The 16,204-nt window shown below is 40.7% G+C and overlaps 2 protein-coding genes across 2 annotated transcripts; both read right to left on the reverse strand.

Annotated features, from left to right (window-relative positions):
* Positions 1-769: 769 nt before the first annotated feature.
* Positions 770-7,552, reverse strand: LOC115375202 (long-chain specific acyl-CoA dehydrogenase, mitochondrial-like). The gene is made up of 11 exons (XM_030074586.1): positions 7,419-7,552; positions 6,163-6,342; positions 5,768-5,905; positions 4,874-5,038; positions 4,439-4,505; positions 4,163-4,327; positions 3,616-3,717; positions 3,300-3,413; positions 2,932-3,059; positions 2,039-2,125; positions 770-1,880 (listed from the first exon to the last, which is right to left on the reverse strand). The coding sequence occupies exons 1-11, from the start codon at positions 7,505-7,507 to the stop codon at positions 1,787-1,789; spliced, it is 1,329 nt and encodes a 442-aa protein (XP_029930446.1). The 5' UTR covers positions 7,508-7,552; the 3' UTR covers positions 770-1,786.
* A 1,518-nt stretch (positions 7,553-9,070) lies between these two features.
* Positions 9,071-15,422, reverse strand: LOC115375213 (long-chain specific acyl-CoA dehydrogenase, mitochondrial-like). Its single transcript, XM_030074599.1, has 11 exons — positions 15,334-15,422; positions 13,962-14,141; positions 13,567-13,704; positions 13,245-13,409; positions 12,566-12,632; positions 11,668-11,832; positions 11,120-11,221; positions 10,449-10,562; positions 10,081-10,208; positions 9,762-9,848; positions 9,071-9,603 (listed from the first exon to the last, which is right to left on the reverse strand). The coding sequence occupies exons 1-11, from the start codon at positions 15,420-15,422 to the stop codon at positions 9,510-9,512; spliced, it is 1,329 nt and encodes a 442-aa protein (XP_029930459.1). The 3' UTR covers positions 9,071-9,509.
* Positions 15,423-16,204: the final 782 nt, after the last annotated feature.

Below are 16,204 nucleotides of genomic sequence, written 5' to 3' on the forward strand. Positions count from 1 at the left end.
ATGTAAGCTGAGAGGAAAAGGAATGGCTCAATGACTGTAATTACAAATCATTGTCTTAACTTTGAAAGACATGGGGATACAGCAGTGTGAAGATGCATTGCTTCCTGAATTCATAGCTTGGCTGGGAGTCATAACTGAGAGTCACCTATTGGTTCACTGTATTTGCTGCAAAGGAACTAAATTGATGAAACATAGTCATTTGTCATGACTTTACATGATTTATATTATGCATTCACTGCCATCTATTGGCAGACATAGAGCAATGCAAGAGGCATAGCTACTGTCAACATCAGCTCTCTAATCCTTTACCTAAGTCCTCAGTCAAGATAAACATGGCTCCCGGAATTATAAAACTCCATAAGGGTTAACAGCTGATCAGAGGATTGTACCTGCTGTTAATATTTCTTACTGTGAAGAAATCATCCATTAAAAAAAAGAGACAATGAGATTACAATGAGAACCATGTAAATTTAACTATTTACAATTAAATTTCATGTTTGTTCATGTGTATTATTTATTTATTTAGTGTATTTCATTCCACATTTTGCTGCAGACCCCCTGGAGGCCCCCCAAGGACCCCTGGAGGTTCCCAGACCCCATTTTGAAGACCACTGGGTTACGTGGACTGTGAAACACACACCACAATAGCAATGTCTGTCAAAACTTCAGATTAAAAACAAAACAAAAAAAACAACTAAAAAAAATACAACAAACTAAATATAAAACAGTAATAATTTGGAATATTGTCTCAAAATGACTCAATAACATCTTCAAAAATATAGCAAGTTTATTTATGATTACATCATCATGGGACATGCAACAACATCCACTTTCATATCCGCTTATTCCTATTCAGTCATCTGTGTGAGGACAAAGTGCAAACCACTGAGCAACTGTGCTGCTCCTACTGTACATTAAACACTCAGTTAAGTCTGAGAAATATTAGATGGCAAATACCTGTTTATGTAGTCTACATAATTTCAAGATTAAAAATGGCACTGTGTGGCGAGAGCTGTAAAGACATGTCTTCTTGATTACGCATCAAGACAGCAGCAATGTTGTAAAATCCAACAACCTATGATTCGAGAATCTTGATCAAATTAACAAAAGGAATGAGAAGCTGCCATGCTTAAAGTGCTCTTACTAATTCAGTGTCAAACAGGCACTGTTTAATCCACCTTTATGTGCTTAGCGCTCATAATAGCACCAGTAAAACAGGGCTGGAAATTCTGGTCAATATTTTAAACAACAAAAAAAGGACTGAATGATGCTGCCATAATTTCAATAATTACGACTTATCAGGATGCTTAAATGATCACATTCATGTTCCATATTTTTCCCAACTTCCCAGACAGGCTTCCAGGTGTGCGAACCATTGAACTTCCCCAGTGCTCCTCCACTAGGGCTGGGCGATGTGGACAAAATCAAATATCATGATATGTTTGACCGAATATCTCAATATTGATATTTTGACAATATTGTAGGGATGATTACTGGTGCTGTCTCAAAACTTACACAATGAGAGTTTTGATAAACAATCATTAGTAATGTGGATATGATGTCCAAGTAGGTAGAGATGAAAAACACAGCATCTAGAGCAGATGATTAACTTCAGAAAACTATGTCACATTACTGTAATACAGCCTTTGAAACCAGGAAGAGAAGGCACTTATGGCATATCACAGTATTACCATGACCAAAATCCCTCACCATATCGATATGATATCGTCACACTGCCCAGCCCTGTCCTCCACCATAAAAAAAAAAAAAAAATGATCAAAATCCCTCACTTCTGGCTGACAATGTTACGGGCTATCAGCTCTTTCATGATCTCATTGGTGCCTCCATAGATGGGCTGAACACGGGAGTCCACGAATGCTCTGAGAAGAAGGGAGGGGCAGGGAGGGGGGCAGAAAAAAGACAGAGATAATCAAGTGTTAAGACAGTAGTGGATAGGAAGAGCAACACAAAACTGTCCTGGTGATTCTCAATAGTCCTTCATTCCCCACCCCCATTCCCCAGGGTTTGTGCCTCTTACTTGGCAATGGGGTATTCCCACATGTAGCCCCACCCTCCATGGAGCTGCAGACACTGACTGGCCACCTTGTTCTGAAGGTCTGACGCCCTGTGGACAAGAATGAAGAAGAGAACATTAGGTCTATTTTTTAACGACCCATAGGTCTTTGACTGAAAGGTCAAAAATTGTATCAGTGTGTCAATTAGTGGCAAAGTGTCCTCAAGCAGGACAATGAAATCCTGTATGGATGTCTGAAATAAGAACATTAGCTAGGTTCCCAAACTGTAGTGAAGACAGACATCAGCATGTCATTACATCACTGATTTTGAGATACAGTTCCAAAAACAAAGGAGAACACCACAAAGAAGGTCAGCACATTATACTAACACGTAGCATTTTATATTTTGTGCTACTGGGCTGAATTCGTTTGAAATGTAAAAAAAAAAAAAAAAAAAAAAAAAAAAAAAAAAAAAAAGCTAAAAAACCCTATGGCACATCATTTTCTGATAAGGGCAAATGGAGTGAAAGGCTGATGGAAAAACAAAGTGATGTATCCTGTTCTTCAAGTCTTCAACAAGAAAATGTGAAAACTTGACCAGAGAAATAAAAAGTGAGAAAAGTAGTAAAATCCTTAAAGTGATTTATGGGAAACATGGTTCCCATAAATCCCACTAACGATACCACTGGCAGGATTTACTATATGGCCAACAAATCATTTTGGCCCATGTCTCATTTGTTTACTGTTCTGTTTCACAATGATATATTAGTGTTTAAAAATGCCACGAGTAGCACATTAAAAATTCCACTGTATCAAGCCCAGGAATTCCAAACACAGCACCGCCCCATACTCTCAGCAACACTGAGGACTGATAGACGCTGGTAAATTCAAACACAACACATAGATGCATCCTCACCAGAACTTGGCCATGGAGGCAGTGGAGGAGTCCAGGCGTTTCTCAGCATGGAGCTGAAGGCAGCTATCTAAAAAGGCTCGGCCTACACAGATTTCAGTCTTCAGCTCTGCTAGCTTGTGCTGCACAGTCTGGGGTAAAATATCATATGAAGCCATTTATTGTCTTGAGCGAAATACAGATCGTAAAGCCAACACACAAACCCATGCACATCATACACGCTGGTGGACAACACACAACATATGAAAGAGTTAACAACTTGTATGGATAAGTTAAGAATCAATAAGAAAACCATAGCTGCTGGTCACAAATAGTAACAATGAATAACTTGCAGAAGAGCAGGAAAAACAAACAGCCCATGTTACACCAACCTGTAGGTGAGCTACTGTCTTGCCGAAAGCCTTCCTCTGCAACACATAGTTTCTGGTTTCCTCAAACATGAACTCAGAGCTCGATATGGCCATGTCAGCAATCATCAGACGCTCCTAATCAAATAAATAAATATAAATATAAATATAAATATAAATAAATAAATGTATCTGTTTCTAATTGCTAGTTTACCCATCCCTCTATCATGAGAAAAGTAAATTCTGTGTTACTGCAATTCCCAGTGATCACCAATACATAAAGACCATAGACTACTTAATGCCCCTTAGATAGTTAAATTTTCTTATATATTCCTTTTACCTGAGGCAGTTCATTCATCAAATAGTAGAAGCCCTTGTTGACTTCACCCAGAAGGGCATTAGCTGGGAGACGCACATCCTCAAAGAATAGTTCAGCTGTGTCCTGAATGAGAGAGTGATATTAAGAGGAATAACCCCAAAGTTTGGAATTAAAAAAAAACAAAACAAAAAAAAAACACGTCACTCAAGGGTTCATCCAGCCCTTTCACTGCTAAAGCATGATAGAAATTATTTTCAGATCCATAGAGATATGCAACACAATTATGCATAGAAATGCATTCACTCATATATGGAATTTAAGCAAATGCATTTTTGCTCAAAGCTGCACATATTTAAATTTGATTTCAATTTGCAAAATTGAGAATTCAGCCAGCACAATACCCAGAGTAAGCAAAAAAAACCTGAAAATCAATTCCCTAGAAAAATCAACATTATGTGCAACCAACAGTAATGAGATTAGAGCCACAGTGCCCTGAAAAAAGACATAACAAAATGTACACTGTATAACAGAGAAGTGCTGCCAATGCTATGATATAGAGTTCAGGTACCTGGGCCTTCAGTCCGATCTTCTCCAGCTTGCGTCCTTTGTGGAAGCCCTTCATTCCATTTTCCACCAGGAACAGACTGATGCCGTGGGCTGCTGTCTTTGCTTCACGGTTGGTCACAGTCACCACCACCACCAGGTCAGACATCCAACCATTTGTGATGAACACCTAAACAGGAGATGAAGAAGAGTACAAACTGATGTTAAGACATTTCCCAAATGCCAACACAATGACTGTGCTTGTTTCCATGCATCAAAGAACATCTTTCTCCAGCTGTACCTTGTTACCGTTGAGGATCCAGTCACTGCCGTCCTTCTTGGCGTACGTCCTCACACCTTGAAGATCACTGGAAACAAAAAAAGTGAAGAACGTAACTTTTAAGGCACATATTTATGGCTTTGTCACAAAGTACTTTGTTAAGATGAAACGTTTACAACAGAAACAATCACTGGGACACAAAAGATGAGCAATTAAGGACATTCCATCTCAGATATTAATGAAATTTGGAAGAAAAACAGATATGATAAGTGTGGGAGATATTTTTGCTTTGTTTAGGAGTCAGTTCCCACAACTACATTTCTTAAAAGCATTTCCCAACATCAGATTGAAATTCTCCAAAAATCTCTGAAATACAATTAGTGACAGCATGGACAACGATTATTATTACATAAAAGGATATCTATGCAATAATAAATGCAGCCAAAGAGTCCGCACCTGCCTGCCCCTGGTTCGGTCATGGCGATGGCACCAATGCATTTCCCAGCAACCATCTGGGGGATGAAGCGATCAATCTGTTCCTTGTTACCATAGTTGCTGATGTAGGGCATCACAATCTCCGAATGCAAGGCGAAACCTGGGCCTGAGCAGTTTGAATACATCCTGGAAGACAGACAGCAAATCTGCTTGAACACTAGAAAATATATCCTCGCTTCATCCAACCATCTGACATTAAATACTACTCGTAAGATACTCAAGGTGTCATAGAGGTCATTAAGTTTCATAACCTACTTGCCATACCTTTAAACAGCAGCAGCTTACTTTCAGGACTTGTGCCAAGCACTCAGTACAAGCTTTGCCTTTAGCCATTTGCTCATTCATTAAGTCCTAGGTAATACTTTTCAAAGCGCAACATAAAGTGGTCCCAAAGGGGTGTAATATGCACACTGCTTGAGACATAAAGTCCTGGCATGCTTGTGTCATCAAACTCTGTAGTTTTTGAGTTGTAAACAAGTATTTAGTACTATGCTGTACAAGAATGCTGATGCTATTGTCAACATCTGAGCACAAATATGCTGGCGCTGTTTGTCTCCCTAAACCTGTCTCTGTTTACCTTCCAGTGGTTAAAATGAGTAGCCGATGCTCATTTGAAGATGGAGTCATTTCCAGACAGCTGTCCTCAGATACAGCATTTGTTCCAGTAAATGCTACCTTTCTGCTCATCAGGCACATGCGTGTGCCTAGGATGACTCCATCCCAATCCACCTCTCCCCACCCTGGCCCAAGACCACACCCTTTTCATCCAACAAGCCTATTTTCTTGGATTTTTTTCAAAACTGCACAGTGGGCACAGATATCATTTTAAAAAAATAATTTATCAAGACAACTCACTGCTCCTCCCAGACGACAGCAGCAGACAGCAGGTCTCCTCCAATTCCACCATGCTCCTCTGGTATCACTACTCCCAGCAGGCCTTGCTCCCCGGCCTTCTCCCACAACTCCCTGCTCACCTGGCCTGCCTTCTCCCACCTGGAACAAAGGATAGAGGTGGAGAGGGAGTCAGAGAAGATCATTTGCGCCAAACCAGTCAAATCACAATATTTTATTCTTGCCATTCAATAGGCTGAAGGGATGGTACATCTTCAGCATCAAGCAGTGTGTCTATGTATGTTCTACTTCATTCTTGCCATTCAAAAGGCTTTTCCCCTCTGGGATCAATAAAGTATTTCTGATTCTGATTGTAAAGGGATGGAAAGCCTTTGGCATCAAGCAGTGGTTGTACGTACTCATTGTGGTGGGGGATCACCTCCTCTTGGAAGAAGCGCCGGACGTTCTGTCTGAAGAGATCATGGTCCTCAGTGAAGATCCTCCGTGTCCCGATGTCCATCAGACTCTTGGCGCTTGCAGTCTCTGGACGAGTGGAGGCGGCATGCTTCCCATGCTGCTGGGCCTGGCTGTGCTGCAGTCTACATGGAAACAGAGACAGAAGTTTATTTGATGTAGTTTATAGTCTAATATCTCATTTAATATGGTGATCTAGTACAAGCAAACTCAGTTTGCTAGGCTTTTATTTGATTAGACACAACATACTCAACTGGTTCCACACTAAGTAGGTGCAACACAAACACAACTATCCACAGGAGCACAGTTAGGCTGCCTTATATATGATTAACATTATAGTCACCATAAAATCACCAGTTTGTGGAATCACTTTAACCATCAACCAAAACGAAACCAAAACCAATATTTACTTCGCAGGCCACATTCTTATGTGGACAAAGCAATGCAAGACATTTGGTAATAATATGATGATTGTGATGGCTTTACATTGCTCAACAGTCTCAACCTGCCCACAGCGGAAATTATCCATAAATTTCTGGAGGAGGTGTGGTGACTAAAGCTATAAAAGAAAAAGTAAACACTACACAAATTTTACTAAAAAACTGCAAATGTAGTTCAAAATAATGAGCTTTCTTCTAAAAACAAACAAAAAAAGATTTCTCAATAGACACCAACAAGTGACACTATTCTTTAATGCTACCACACCATAAGTATTTTTGAGATGGTGAATTGTTAAACGGAGACTGGTGCAAAACAGACCGGAGTTTATGGTTAACTCGGCTACTGGCTTTTGACATTGAATTTTAATGTCAAAAATTTTCAATCTCACTCTTTGTAATAGTCAGAATGACTCCTACGTTATGTTAATAATAAGTGTGATTTTCATATTCTGCAGTCTGTGACAAAGGTCAGATTAAACCATATTTGTTTCCAATCACATGATCATGCCAAGCACACACAATTCAAAGAAAGTGTGTCAAAGGTCACTGTGACCCACTTCTGACCCACTTCTAAGCCCAGAGGGGGACACACTGGAATTACAATCAACCAAGTATTCCCCAAAAAGCAAAAATGCATACAGGCATGAACAAGTATCAAAAACACATCAACCAGTCACAGCATTTCAACGATAAAGCAACGCATAAACAAAACAAGACGACAAAAAGGATGACATAAAATTAAATAATGTTATAAGTTTCACCTGGAAACTGCTGCAGTGAGCCCCTGTCCGCGGCTACAGGCGTTTGCCAGCCCTGAGAAACTGGTTTTGAGCGCTTTTTGCACAAACATGTTTTCTTTCTGGTGCCAGCGATACAACTGAGGGCAATCAGACAAGCAGCTGCAACACATATACACCCACAGATAAGGGCAGTTATAATTTCTTCTTCGTCTTTCATTTTTTAAATCAGGGTTGCAACTACCGCCACCATCTGGGCAAGAGTGCGAATTGCGGAACTTCGTATAAACGTACAGCATCTCACATCAAGTAATTCATTCATGAAGAAATACATAAAGCAAAATAATCACCATGAAATAATTAATGGCGTAATTTTGATTTTTTTTTTTTTTTTTTTTTTTTTTTTTCCAGTTTTCATCCCCTTCTCTCTTCCCTCCTCATCTATCACAGACCTGAACTTGAAAAAGCCAGAGCCAGCAAATCCTTTCTCCCACCACTCATCTTATCACTTTTTCCACTCGGCTGCTCTTGCTTGTTGCTTCACATGAAGATTTCCAGCATCAGTTTAAGTTATTTTCACACTTTACAGTCTGTACTCTCTTATATATCAAATGCAAAAGTTAGTAGGCGACTTCTCTTCAAAGCTCTGAACACTTTACTTCTGTTTTTAGCCACCTAACACAATCAAAAACAGTATTCCCACTGTTAAAACACCCACACATTTAAAAAAAACTTGTTTTTCTCAAGCTCTGCTCATTTGTTTCGGTGTGAGTGTATAATTTAGTGTGAATAAATCTTCAACACCAGGTCATACCCACTGGCCTTTTAGACGCTGGGATAATGAGCCCTCTGTTTCTTTCTCTGCCCAGTACAAGAAGGTTTTTCTCCTGCAGAAGCAATGCCGTGTCTTGCTGCCATCTGTTGGTCGAAAAAAAAAAAAAAAAAAGATCCTAACACAACAAGAGACATCTTCCTGATATCAAGTTGCAACCTGTTCCTCACAATTCACAGCTGTTGTCTCAGAGCATAAAAACCCTTCTATTACTCAACACCTCCTTGTTTGTGACTCTTATAGATTTAATGAGGGTAATCGCTAAGGGAAAAAAAACAGCTTTTACCTGGATTCACCTCTTCAGTGAGCTTCATGAAAAGAGTTGGTGTCTTTAACATTTTCTACATCAGGCAGAATTGCCCTTTATGACAGAGCTGACACGTTTTAACAATGGATGGATGCAGGAAATAGATGTGGAAGAACATGCAGACACATGATAACTAGAGTAGCTGTGCAATTTAGTAGCAAACTGGCACTGGAAAACAGTACATTGCAAATACTTTACATATTTTCAAATTAATAAACACGGGCTGTAATTGCGTAGAGATCCTAATGTTCTCTTATCAAATTTTTATATGAAAAAAAAATATATAATGTTTTGGTGCTTTAGTGTATGGGGCATGGTTCTTCACAAACAGTTATTCACTCAAAATGACTCAGTAACATCACTCAGTAACATCTTCAACAATATATGATATACTCAAAAATTTATTTATGATTACAGCATCTGCATAAATGCAACAATATCCAATTTCCATACCTACTGACTCCTATTCAGTAATCTGTGTGAGGAGAAAATGCAAACCATTGAGCAACTGTGCTGCTCCTTCCATACTTTTCCCAACTTCCCAGACAGGCTTCCAGGTGTGCAAACCATTGAACTTCCCCAGTGCTCCTCCACTAGGGCTGGGCGATGTGGACAAAATCAAATATCATGATATGTTTGAGCGAATATCTCAATATTGATATTTTGACAATATTGTAGGGATGACGACTGGTGCTTCATCAAAACTTACACAATGAGAGTTTTGATAAACAATCATTAGTAATGTGGATATGATGTCCAAGTAGGTAGAGATGAAAAACACAGCATCTAGAGCAGATGATTAAGTTCAGAAAACTATGTTGCATTACTGTAATACAGCCTTTGAAACCAGGAAGAGAAGGCACTTATGGCATATCACAGTATTACCATGACCAAAATCCCTCACCACATCGATATAATATCGTCACACTGCCCAGCCCTGTCCACCACCATAAAAAAAAAAAATGATCAAAATCCCTCACTTCTGGCTGACAATGTTACGGGCTATCAGCTCTTTCATGATCTCATTGGTGCCTCCATAGATGGGCTGAACACGGGAGTCCACGAATGCTCTGAGAGGAGGGGAGGGGCAGGGAGGGGGGCAGAAAAAAGACAGAGATAATCGAGTGTTAAGACAGTATTTGATAGGAAGAGCAACACAAAACTGTCCTGGTGATTCTCAATAGTCCTTCATTCCCCACCCGCATTACCCAGGGTTTGTGCCACTTACTTGGCAATGGGGTATTCCCACATGTAGCCCCACCCTCCATGGAGCTGCAGACACTGACTGGCCACCTTGTTCTGAAGGTCTGACGCCCTGTGGACAAGAATGAAGAAAAGAACATTAGGGTGGTCTACTTTTTTGAGAGATCAAAGGGTCTTTGACTGAAAGATCAAAAATTGTATCAGTGGATTATTTTCACACTGACATATTGATGTTTAAAAAGCTATGTGTGGCACATTAAAAATGCCATTACATCAAGCCCAGAATTTCTTCACAGCACCACACTCCCATCAGTGACTCTGAGGAGTGATAAAGGCGTCCTCACCAGAACTTGGCCATGGAGGCAGTGGAGGAGTCCAGGCGTTTCTCAGCATGGAGCTGAAGGCAGCTATCTACAAAAACTCGGCCTACACAGATTTCAGTCTTCAGCTCTGCTAGCTTGTGCTGCACAGTCTGGGGTAAATTATCATATGAAGCCATTTACTGTCTTGAGCGAAGTACAGATTGTAAAACCAACACACAAACCCATGCACATCATACACGCTGGTGGACAACACACAACATATGAAAGAGTTAACAATTTGTATGGATAAGTTAGGAATCAACAAGAAAACCCTAGCTGCTGGTCACAAATAGTAACGATGAATAACTTGCAGAAGAGCAGGAAAAACAAACAGCCCATGTTACACCAACCTGTAGGTGAGCTACTGTCTTGCCGAAAGCCTTCCTCTGCAACACATAGTTTCTGGTTTCCTCAAACATGAACTCAGAGCTCGATATGGCCATGTCAGCAACCAGCAGACGCTCCTACTTAAATAAATAAACAAAGAATGTTTAAGTAACAATGAAAACTAAAAGATGAAGTACACAAGAAGAGGACAGAGGCAAAAACAAAACTGGACAAGGTCGTACCTAGTTGAATGCTGGAAACTGATGATACAAACAGATTTCCATAATGCAGTGGATGAACATTTCCATAATGCAACAGACTGATGCAAAGCACATTTTGTTCTAGAAGTTTCTGTTATATCTGTCTAATTGCTAGTTTACCCATTTTTCTATTGTGAGAAAAGTAAATTCTCTGTATTACTTCAATTGCCAGTGATCACCAATACAATACCAATACCAGTGTGCTGGTGGATGTGGAAGGATTGGGGGAGGGGGGCAGTTTTACTTTACTTATTTATCTATTACTCTGCTTTTCTTTTATTTGTCTCTGTCTCCACTTTATTGATGTAAAGCACTTTGAGTTGCACCTGCTGTATGAACTGTGCTATATAAATAAAGTTATTATTATTATTATAAAGACCATAGACTACTTAATGCCCCTTAGATAGTTAAATTTTCTTATATATTCCTTTTACCTGAGGCAGTTCATTCATCAAATAGTAGAAACCCTTGTTGACTTCACCCAGAAGGGCGTCAGCTGGGAGACGCACATCCTCAAAGAACAGTTCAGCTGTGTCCTGAATGAGAAAGTGATATTAAGAGGAATAACCCCAGAGTTTGAAATTTAAAAAAAAAACAAAAAAAAAAACACATCACTCAAGGGTTCATCCAACCCTTTCACTGCTAAAGCATGATAGAATGTATTTTCAGAGCCATAGAGACATGCAACAGAACTATGCATGGAAATGCATTCACAGACAGAAATTGAGCAAATGCATTTTTGCTCACAATGTGAGTTGAACTTGAGTCTTTAAATTTGATGTCAATTTGCTAATTCAGCAAACACAATACCCAGAGGAAGCATAAAACTCTGAGTATCACTTCCTAGATCACCAACTTAATGTGCAACCAATAGTGAGGTGATGAGAGTCCACTGCCACAGTGCCTTGAAAAAAGACATAACAAAATGTACAATGTATAACAGAGAAGTGCTGGCAAATGCTATGATACTGAGTTCAGGTACCTGGGCCTTCAGTCCGATCTTCTCCAGCTTGCGTCCTTTGTGGAAGCCCTTCATTCCATTTTCCACCAGGAACAGACTGATGCCGTGGGCTGCTGTCTTTGCCTCACGGTTGGTCACAGTCACCACCACCACCAAGTCAGACATCCAACCATTTGAGATGAACACCTAAACAGGAGATGAAGAAGAGTACAAACTGATGTTAAGACATTTCCCAAATGCCAACATAATGACTGTGCTTGTTTCCAGCTCGTGGACGTAGGCCAACAGCTCACAATACCACCTCAAATAGTAACCTCCACCCTAAGACCAGACATGGTACTCTGGTCTAACAACTTGCGTGCTGTCTACTTCATCGAGCTGACAGTACCATGGGAAGACACCACGGGTGAGGCCTATGAGAGGAAGTTGCTGCGCTATTCAGATCTGAAGGCACAGGCCGAACAACGAGGCTGGAGAGCGACAGTCCGCCCGGTGGAGGTTGGCTGTCGAGGATTCATCGCAACATCCACCCTCAAGCTTCTCAAGGAGCTGGGGATCTGTGGCCAGGCCTTGCGTCACACCATCAGGGAAACATCAGAGACTGCTGAGCGCTGCAGTCAGTGGCTATGGATAAGGAGGAAAGACCCCAGGTGGGCCCCCAGAAGTTAGGGACACACACCCAGGTCTGATCAGCCTGTGGTGGGCCTGCCTCAGCAGAGGGTGTATTGTATATAAAAGGCCGAAACACCCAGTGACGCTGGGGACTACAACTGAAGATGTGTCCCTGCTTCTTCTTTTTGGTGAGGGTCACCTGGGGTCAGTCACCGTGCAGAAGACCTTTCATAAATTTGGGATACTTACCATCATGTCCTATGCTATAAATCACCATGCATCAAAGAACATCTTTCTCCAGCTGTACCTTGTTACCGTTGAGGATCCAGTCACTGCCGTCCTTCTTGGCGTACGTCCTCACACCTTGGAGATCACTGGAAACAAAAACAAAAAACAAAACAAAACAAAACAAAAAAAAAAAGGGAAGAACATAACATTTAAGGCACATATTTACAAAGTACTTTGTTATGATGAAAAGTTTACAACAAAAACTGGTGTGTGTGTGTGTGTGTGTGTGTATATCTATATCTATATCTATCTATATATATATATATATATATAGAGAGAGAGAGAGAGAGAGAGAGAGAGAGAGAGAGAGAGAGAGAGAAAGAGAGAGAGAGAGAGAGAGAAAGAGAGAGAGAGAGAGAGAGAGAACACAAAGATCGACCTTTGGGGTACTCCACCAGAAAACTAACCTACAGAGGGAGTCAAACTAAATAGGGAGACGTGTTTTATTGATTTATTTATTTTTTTTCTTAAGCAAGATTGGCAAAGGAAATATAATTTGTGACAGCATGGAAGACTATTATTATTGCATAGATTTACAAACTATGTTATAATGAAAAAGGTGCACGTTTAATATTGTCCTACACACAACTCTATATGGCTTGATTAGGCCTCAGCCTTCCAAGACACAAATGAAAAGGGCTATATATCCTAGGATTTTTTTCAGATGATTTCATTTCAGATAGCCAAAGAGTCCTCACCTGCCTGCTCCTGGTTCAGTCATGGCGATGGCACCAATGCATTTCCCAGCAACCATCTGGGGGATGAAGCGATCAATCTGTTCCTTGGTACCGTAGTTGCTGATGTAGGGCATCACAATCTCTGAATGCAAGGTGAAACCTGGGCCTGTGCAGTTCGAATACATCCTGGAAGACAGTAAAAGGTGTGATTTCTACATCTGTGCATTTATTCTTGTGCTCTAGCCTGACATGAAAAACTGAATGCATATCAGTGCACCTCCTCAGACAAGATAAATGTATTAGGTATTCCATTTTAAAAAAATCAATTAACAAGACTACTCACTGCTCCTCCCAGACGACAGCAGCAGACAGCAGGTCTCCTCCAATTCCACCATGCTCCTCTGGTATCACTACTCCCAGCAGGCCTTGCTCCCCGGCCTTCTCCCACAACTCCCTGCTCACCTGGCCTGCCTTCTCCCACCTGGAACAAAGGAAAGAGGTGGAGAGGGAGTCAGAGAAGATCATTTGCTCAAAACCAGTCAAATCACAATATTTTATTCTTGCCATTCAATAGGCTGAAGGGATGGTACATCTTCAGCATCAAGCAGTGTGTCTATGTATGTTCTACTTCATTCTTGCCATTCAAAAGGCTTTTCCCCTCTGGGATCAATAAAGTATTTCTGATTCTGATTGTAAAGGGATGGAAAGCCTTTGGCATCAAGCAGTGGTTGTACGTACTCATTGTGGTGGGGGATCACCTCCTCTTGGAAGAAGCGCCGGACGTTCTGTCTGAAGAGATCATGGTCCTCAGTGAAGATCCTCCGTGTCCCGATGTCCATCAGACTCTTGGCGCTTGCAGTCTCTGGACGAGTGGAGGCGGCATGCTTCCCATGTTGCTGGGCCTGGCTGTGCTGCAGTCTACGTGGAAACAGAGACAGCAGTTTATTTGATGTAGTTTATAGTCTAATATCTCATTTAATATGGTGATCTAGTACTAGCAAACTCAGTTTGCTAGGCTTTTATTTGATTAGACACAACATTTCCAACTGGTTCCACTCTAAGTAGGTGCAACACAAACACAACTATCCACAGGAGCACAATTAGGCTGCCTCATATATGATAAACATTATAGTCACCATAAAATCACCAGTTCGTGGAATCACTTTAACCATCAACCAAAACCAAAATTTATTTTGCCGGCCACGTTCTTATGTGGACAAAGCAAAGCTGGGGGCTCATTGGAAATGTAGGAAAAATACCACTGATGGGAGAAAGAAGTCACTCACTGTCTTCACCACTTCTCATACTGACAGTAATTATACCACAGCACTGCAAGACATTTGGTAATAATATGATGATTGTGATGGCTTTACATTGCTCAACAGTCTCAACCTGCACAAGGAGGAAATTATCCATAAGTTTCTGGAGGAGGTGTGGTGACTAAAGCTATAAAAGAAAAAGCAAACACTACACAAATTCTACTAAAAAACTGCAAATGTAGTTCAAAATAATGAGCTTTCTTCTAAAAACAAACAAAAAAAGATTTCTCAATAGACACAAACAAGTGACACTATTCTTTTATGCTACCATAACTCAAGTGTTTTTGAGATGGTGTATTGTTAAACAGAGACTGGTGCAAAACAGACCTGAGTTTATGGATAACTGAGCTACTGGCATTTGACTCCTATGTTATGTTAATAAGTGTGATTTTCATACTCTGCAGTCTGTGACAAAGGTCAGATTAAACCATATTTGTTTCCAATCATATGATCATACCAAGCACACACAATTCAAAGGAAGTGTGTAAAACATTTTAAACTGCTTCCTCACTAAATAGGGTCTCATGTATGAAAACATTGTGGTCACTGGTTGAACTGGTTGAAATGGGGAATCACTTTAATCATCAACCAAAATGAACCCAAAAACAAAATTTACTTAGCAGGCCGGTCCAGAGCGGGACACACTGGAATTACATCCACCAGTAACAGTATTGCAAGTCTAGCAAACATAAGCAAAACAAGATGACAAAAAGATGACGTTACATGAAATAATAAGTTAAAAAACAATAGGCCCTCTCTCCGATGGAGGGCGAGGGCCTAATAAGTTTCACCTGGAAACTGCTGCAGTGAGCCCCTGTCCGCGGCTACAGGTGTTTGCCAGTCCTGAGAAACTGGTTTTGAGCGCTTTTTGGACAAACATGTTTTCTTTCTGGAGCCAACGACACAACTGAAGGCGAACGGAGCAGCAGCTGCAACACAAATACACCCACAGACAAGATAGTCTGTGATTTTTTTTTCTTTCTTGCCAATAGTGCCACCATCTGGGCAGGTGTGTGAACTGGATCTGTCCAGCATCTTCCCACACTTACTAGGCTCATCACTCAGGTCATATTCTGGTTGGAGAAAATTCCGAATAAGACCCCTGGCATGTGCCTGTTTTAACCAGAATCTTGTGCCATGTAAACACCTTGGTTACGGTGCTGAGTTGATGCAACCTTGTTTTTCTCAAGCTCTGCTCATTTCTTTTGGTGTGTGTGTATTATTTAGTGTGAATAAATCTTCAACACCAGGTCACACCTACTGGCTTTTTAGACTCTGTGATAATGTTTGTGGAAGCCCTCTGCTTGTTTCTCCAGGTTTTTCTCTTGCAGGACCAACACTGTGTCTTGCTGCCACCTGTTGGTAGAAAAAAAAAGATTTTAATACAGCAGAGACATCCTCCTAATATCAAGTTGTAACCTGTTTTTCACAATCCACACATCAGTTGCATCAGACCTTCTCTAACTCTAAATGGTAACTGAAAAAAGAAAGAAAGACAATGTTTTGGTTGGTTAAATTTGGACCCCCAGTCCTCGCTGTTCAGGTGACTCCTGTGATGTGTTGAAGTGGTTCATGCTACAGTGCATGACAGAGATCTATCCAGTTCCTCTCCACACCACAGGGGTGCACACTCCCCCCACTGCTCCTGTCAGTCATATGCCT

This window comes from Myripristis murdjan, chromosome 2, assembly GCF_902150065.1.
Source record: "Myripristis murdjan chromosome 2, fMyrMur1.1, whole genome shotgun sequence".
Lineage (NCBI taxonomy): Eukaryota > Metazoa > Chordata > Actinopteri > Holocentriformes > Holocentridae > Myripristis > Myripristis murdjan.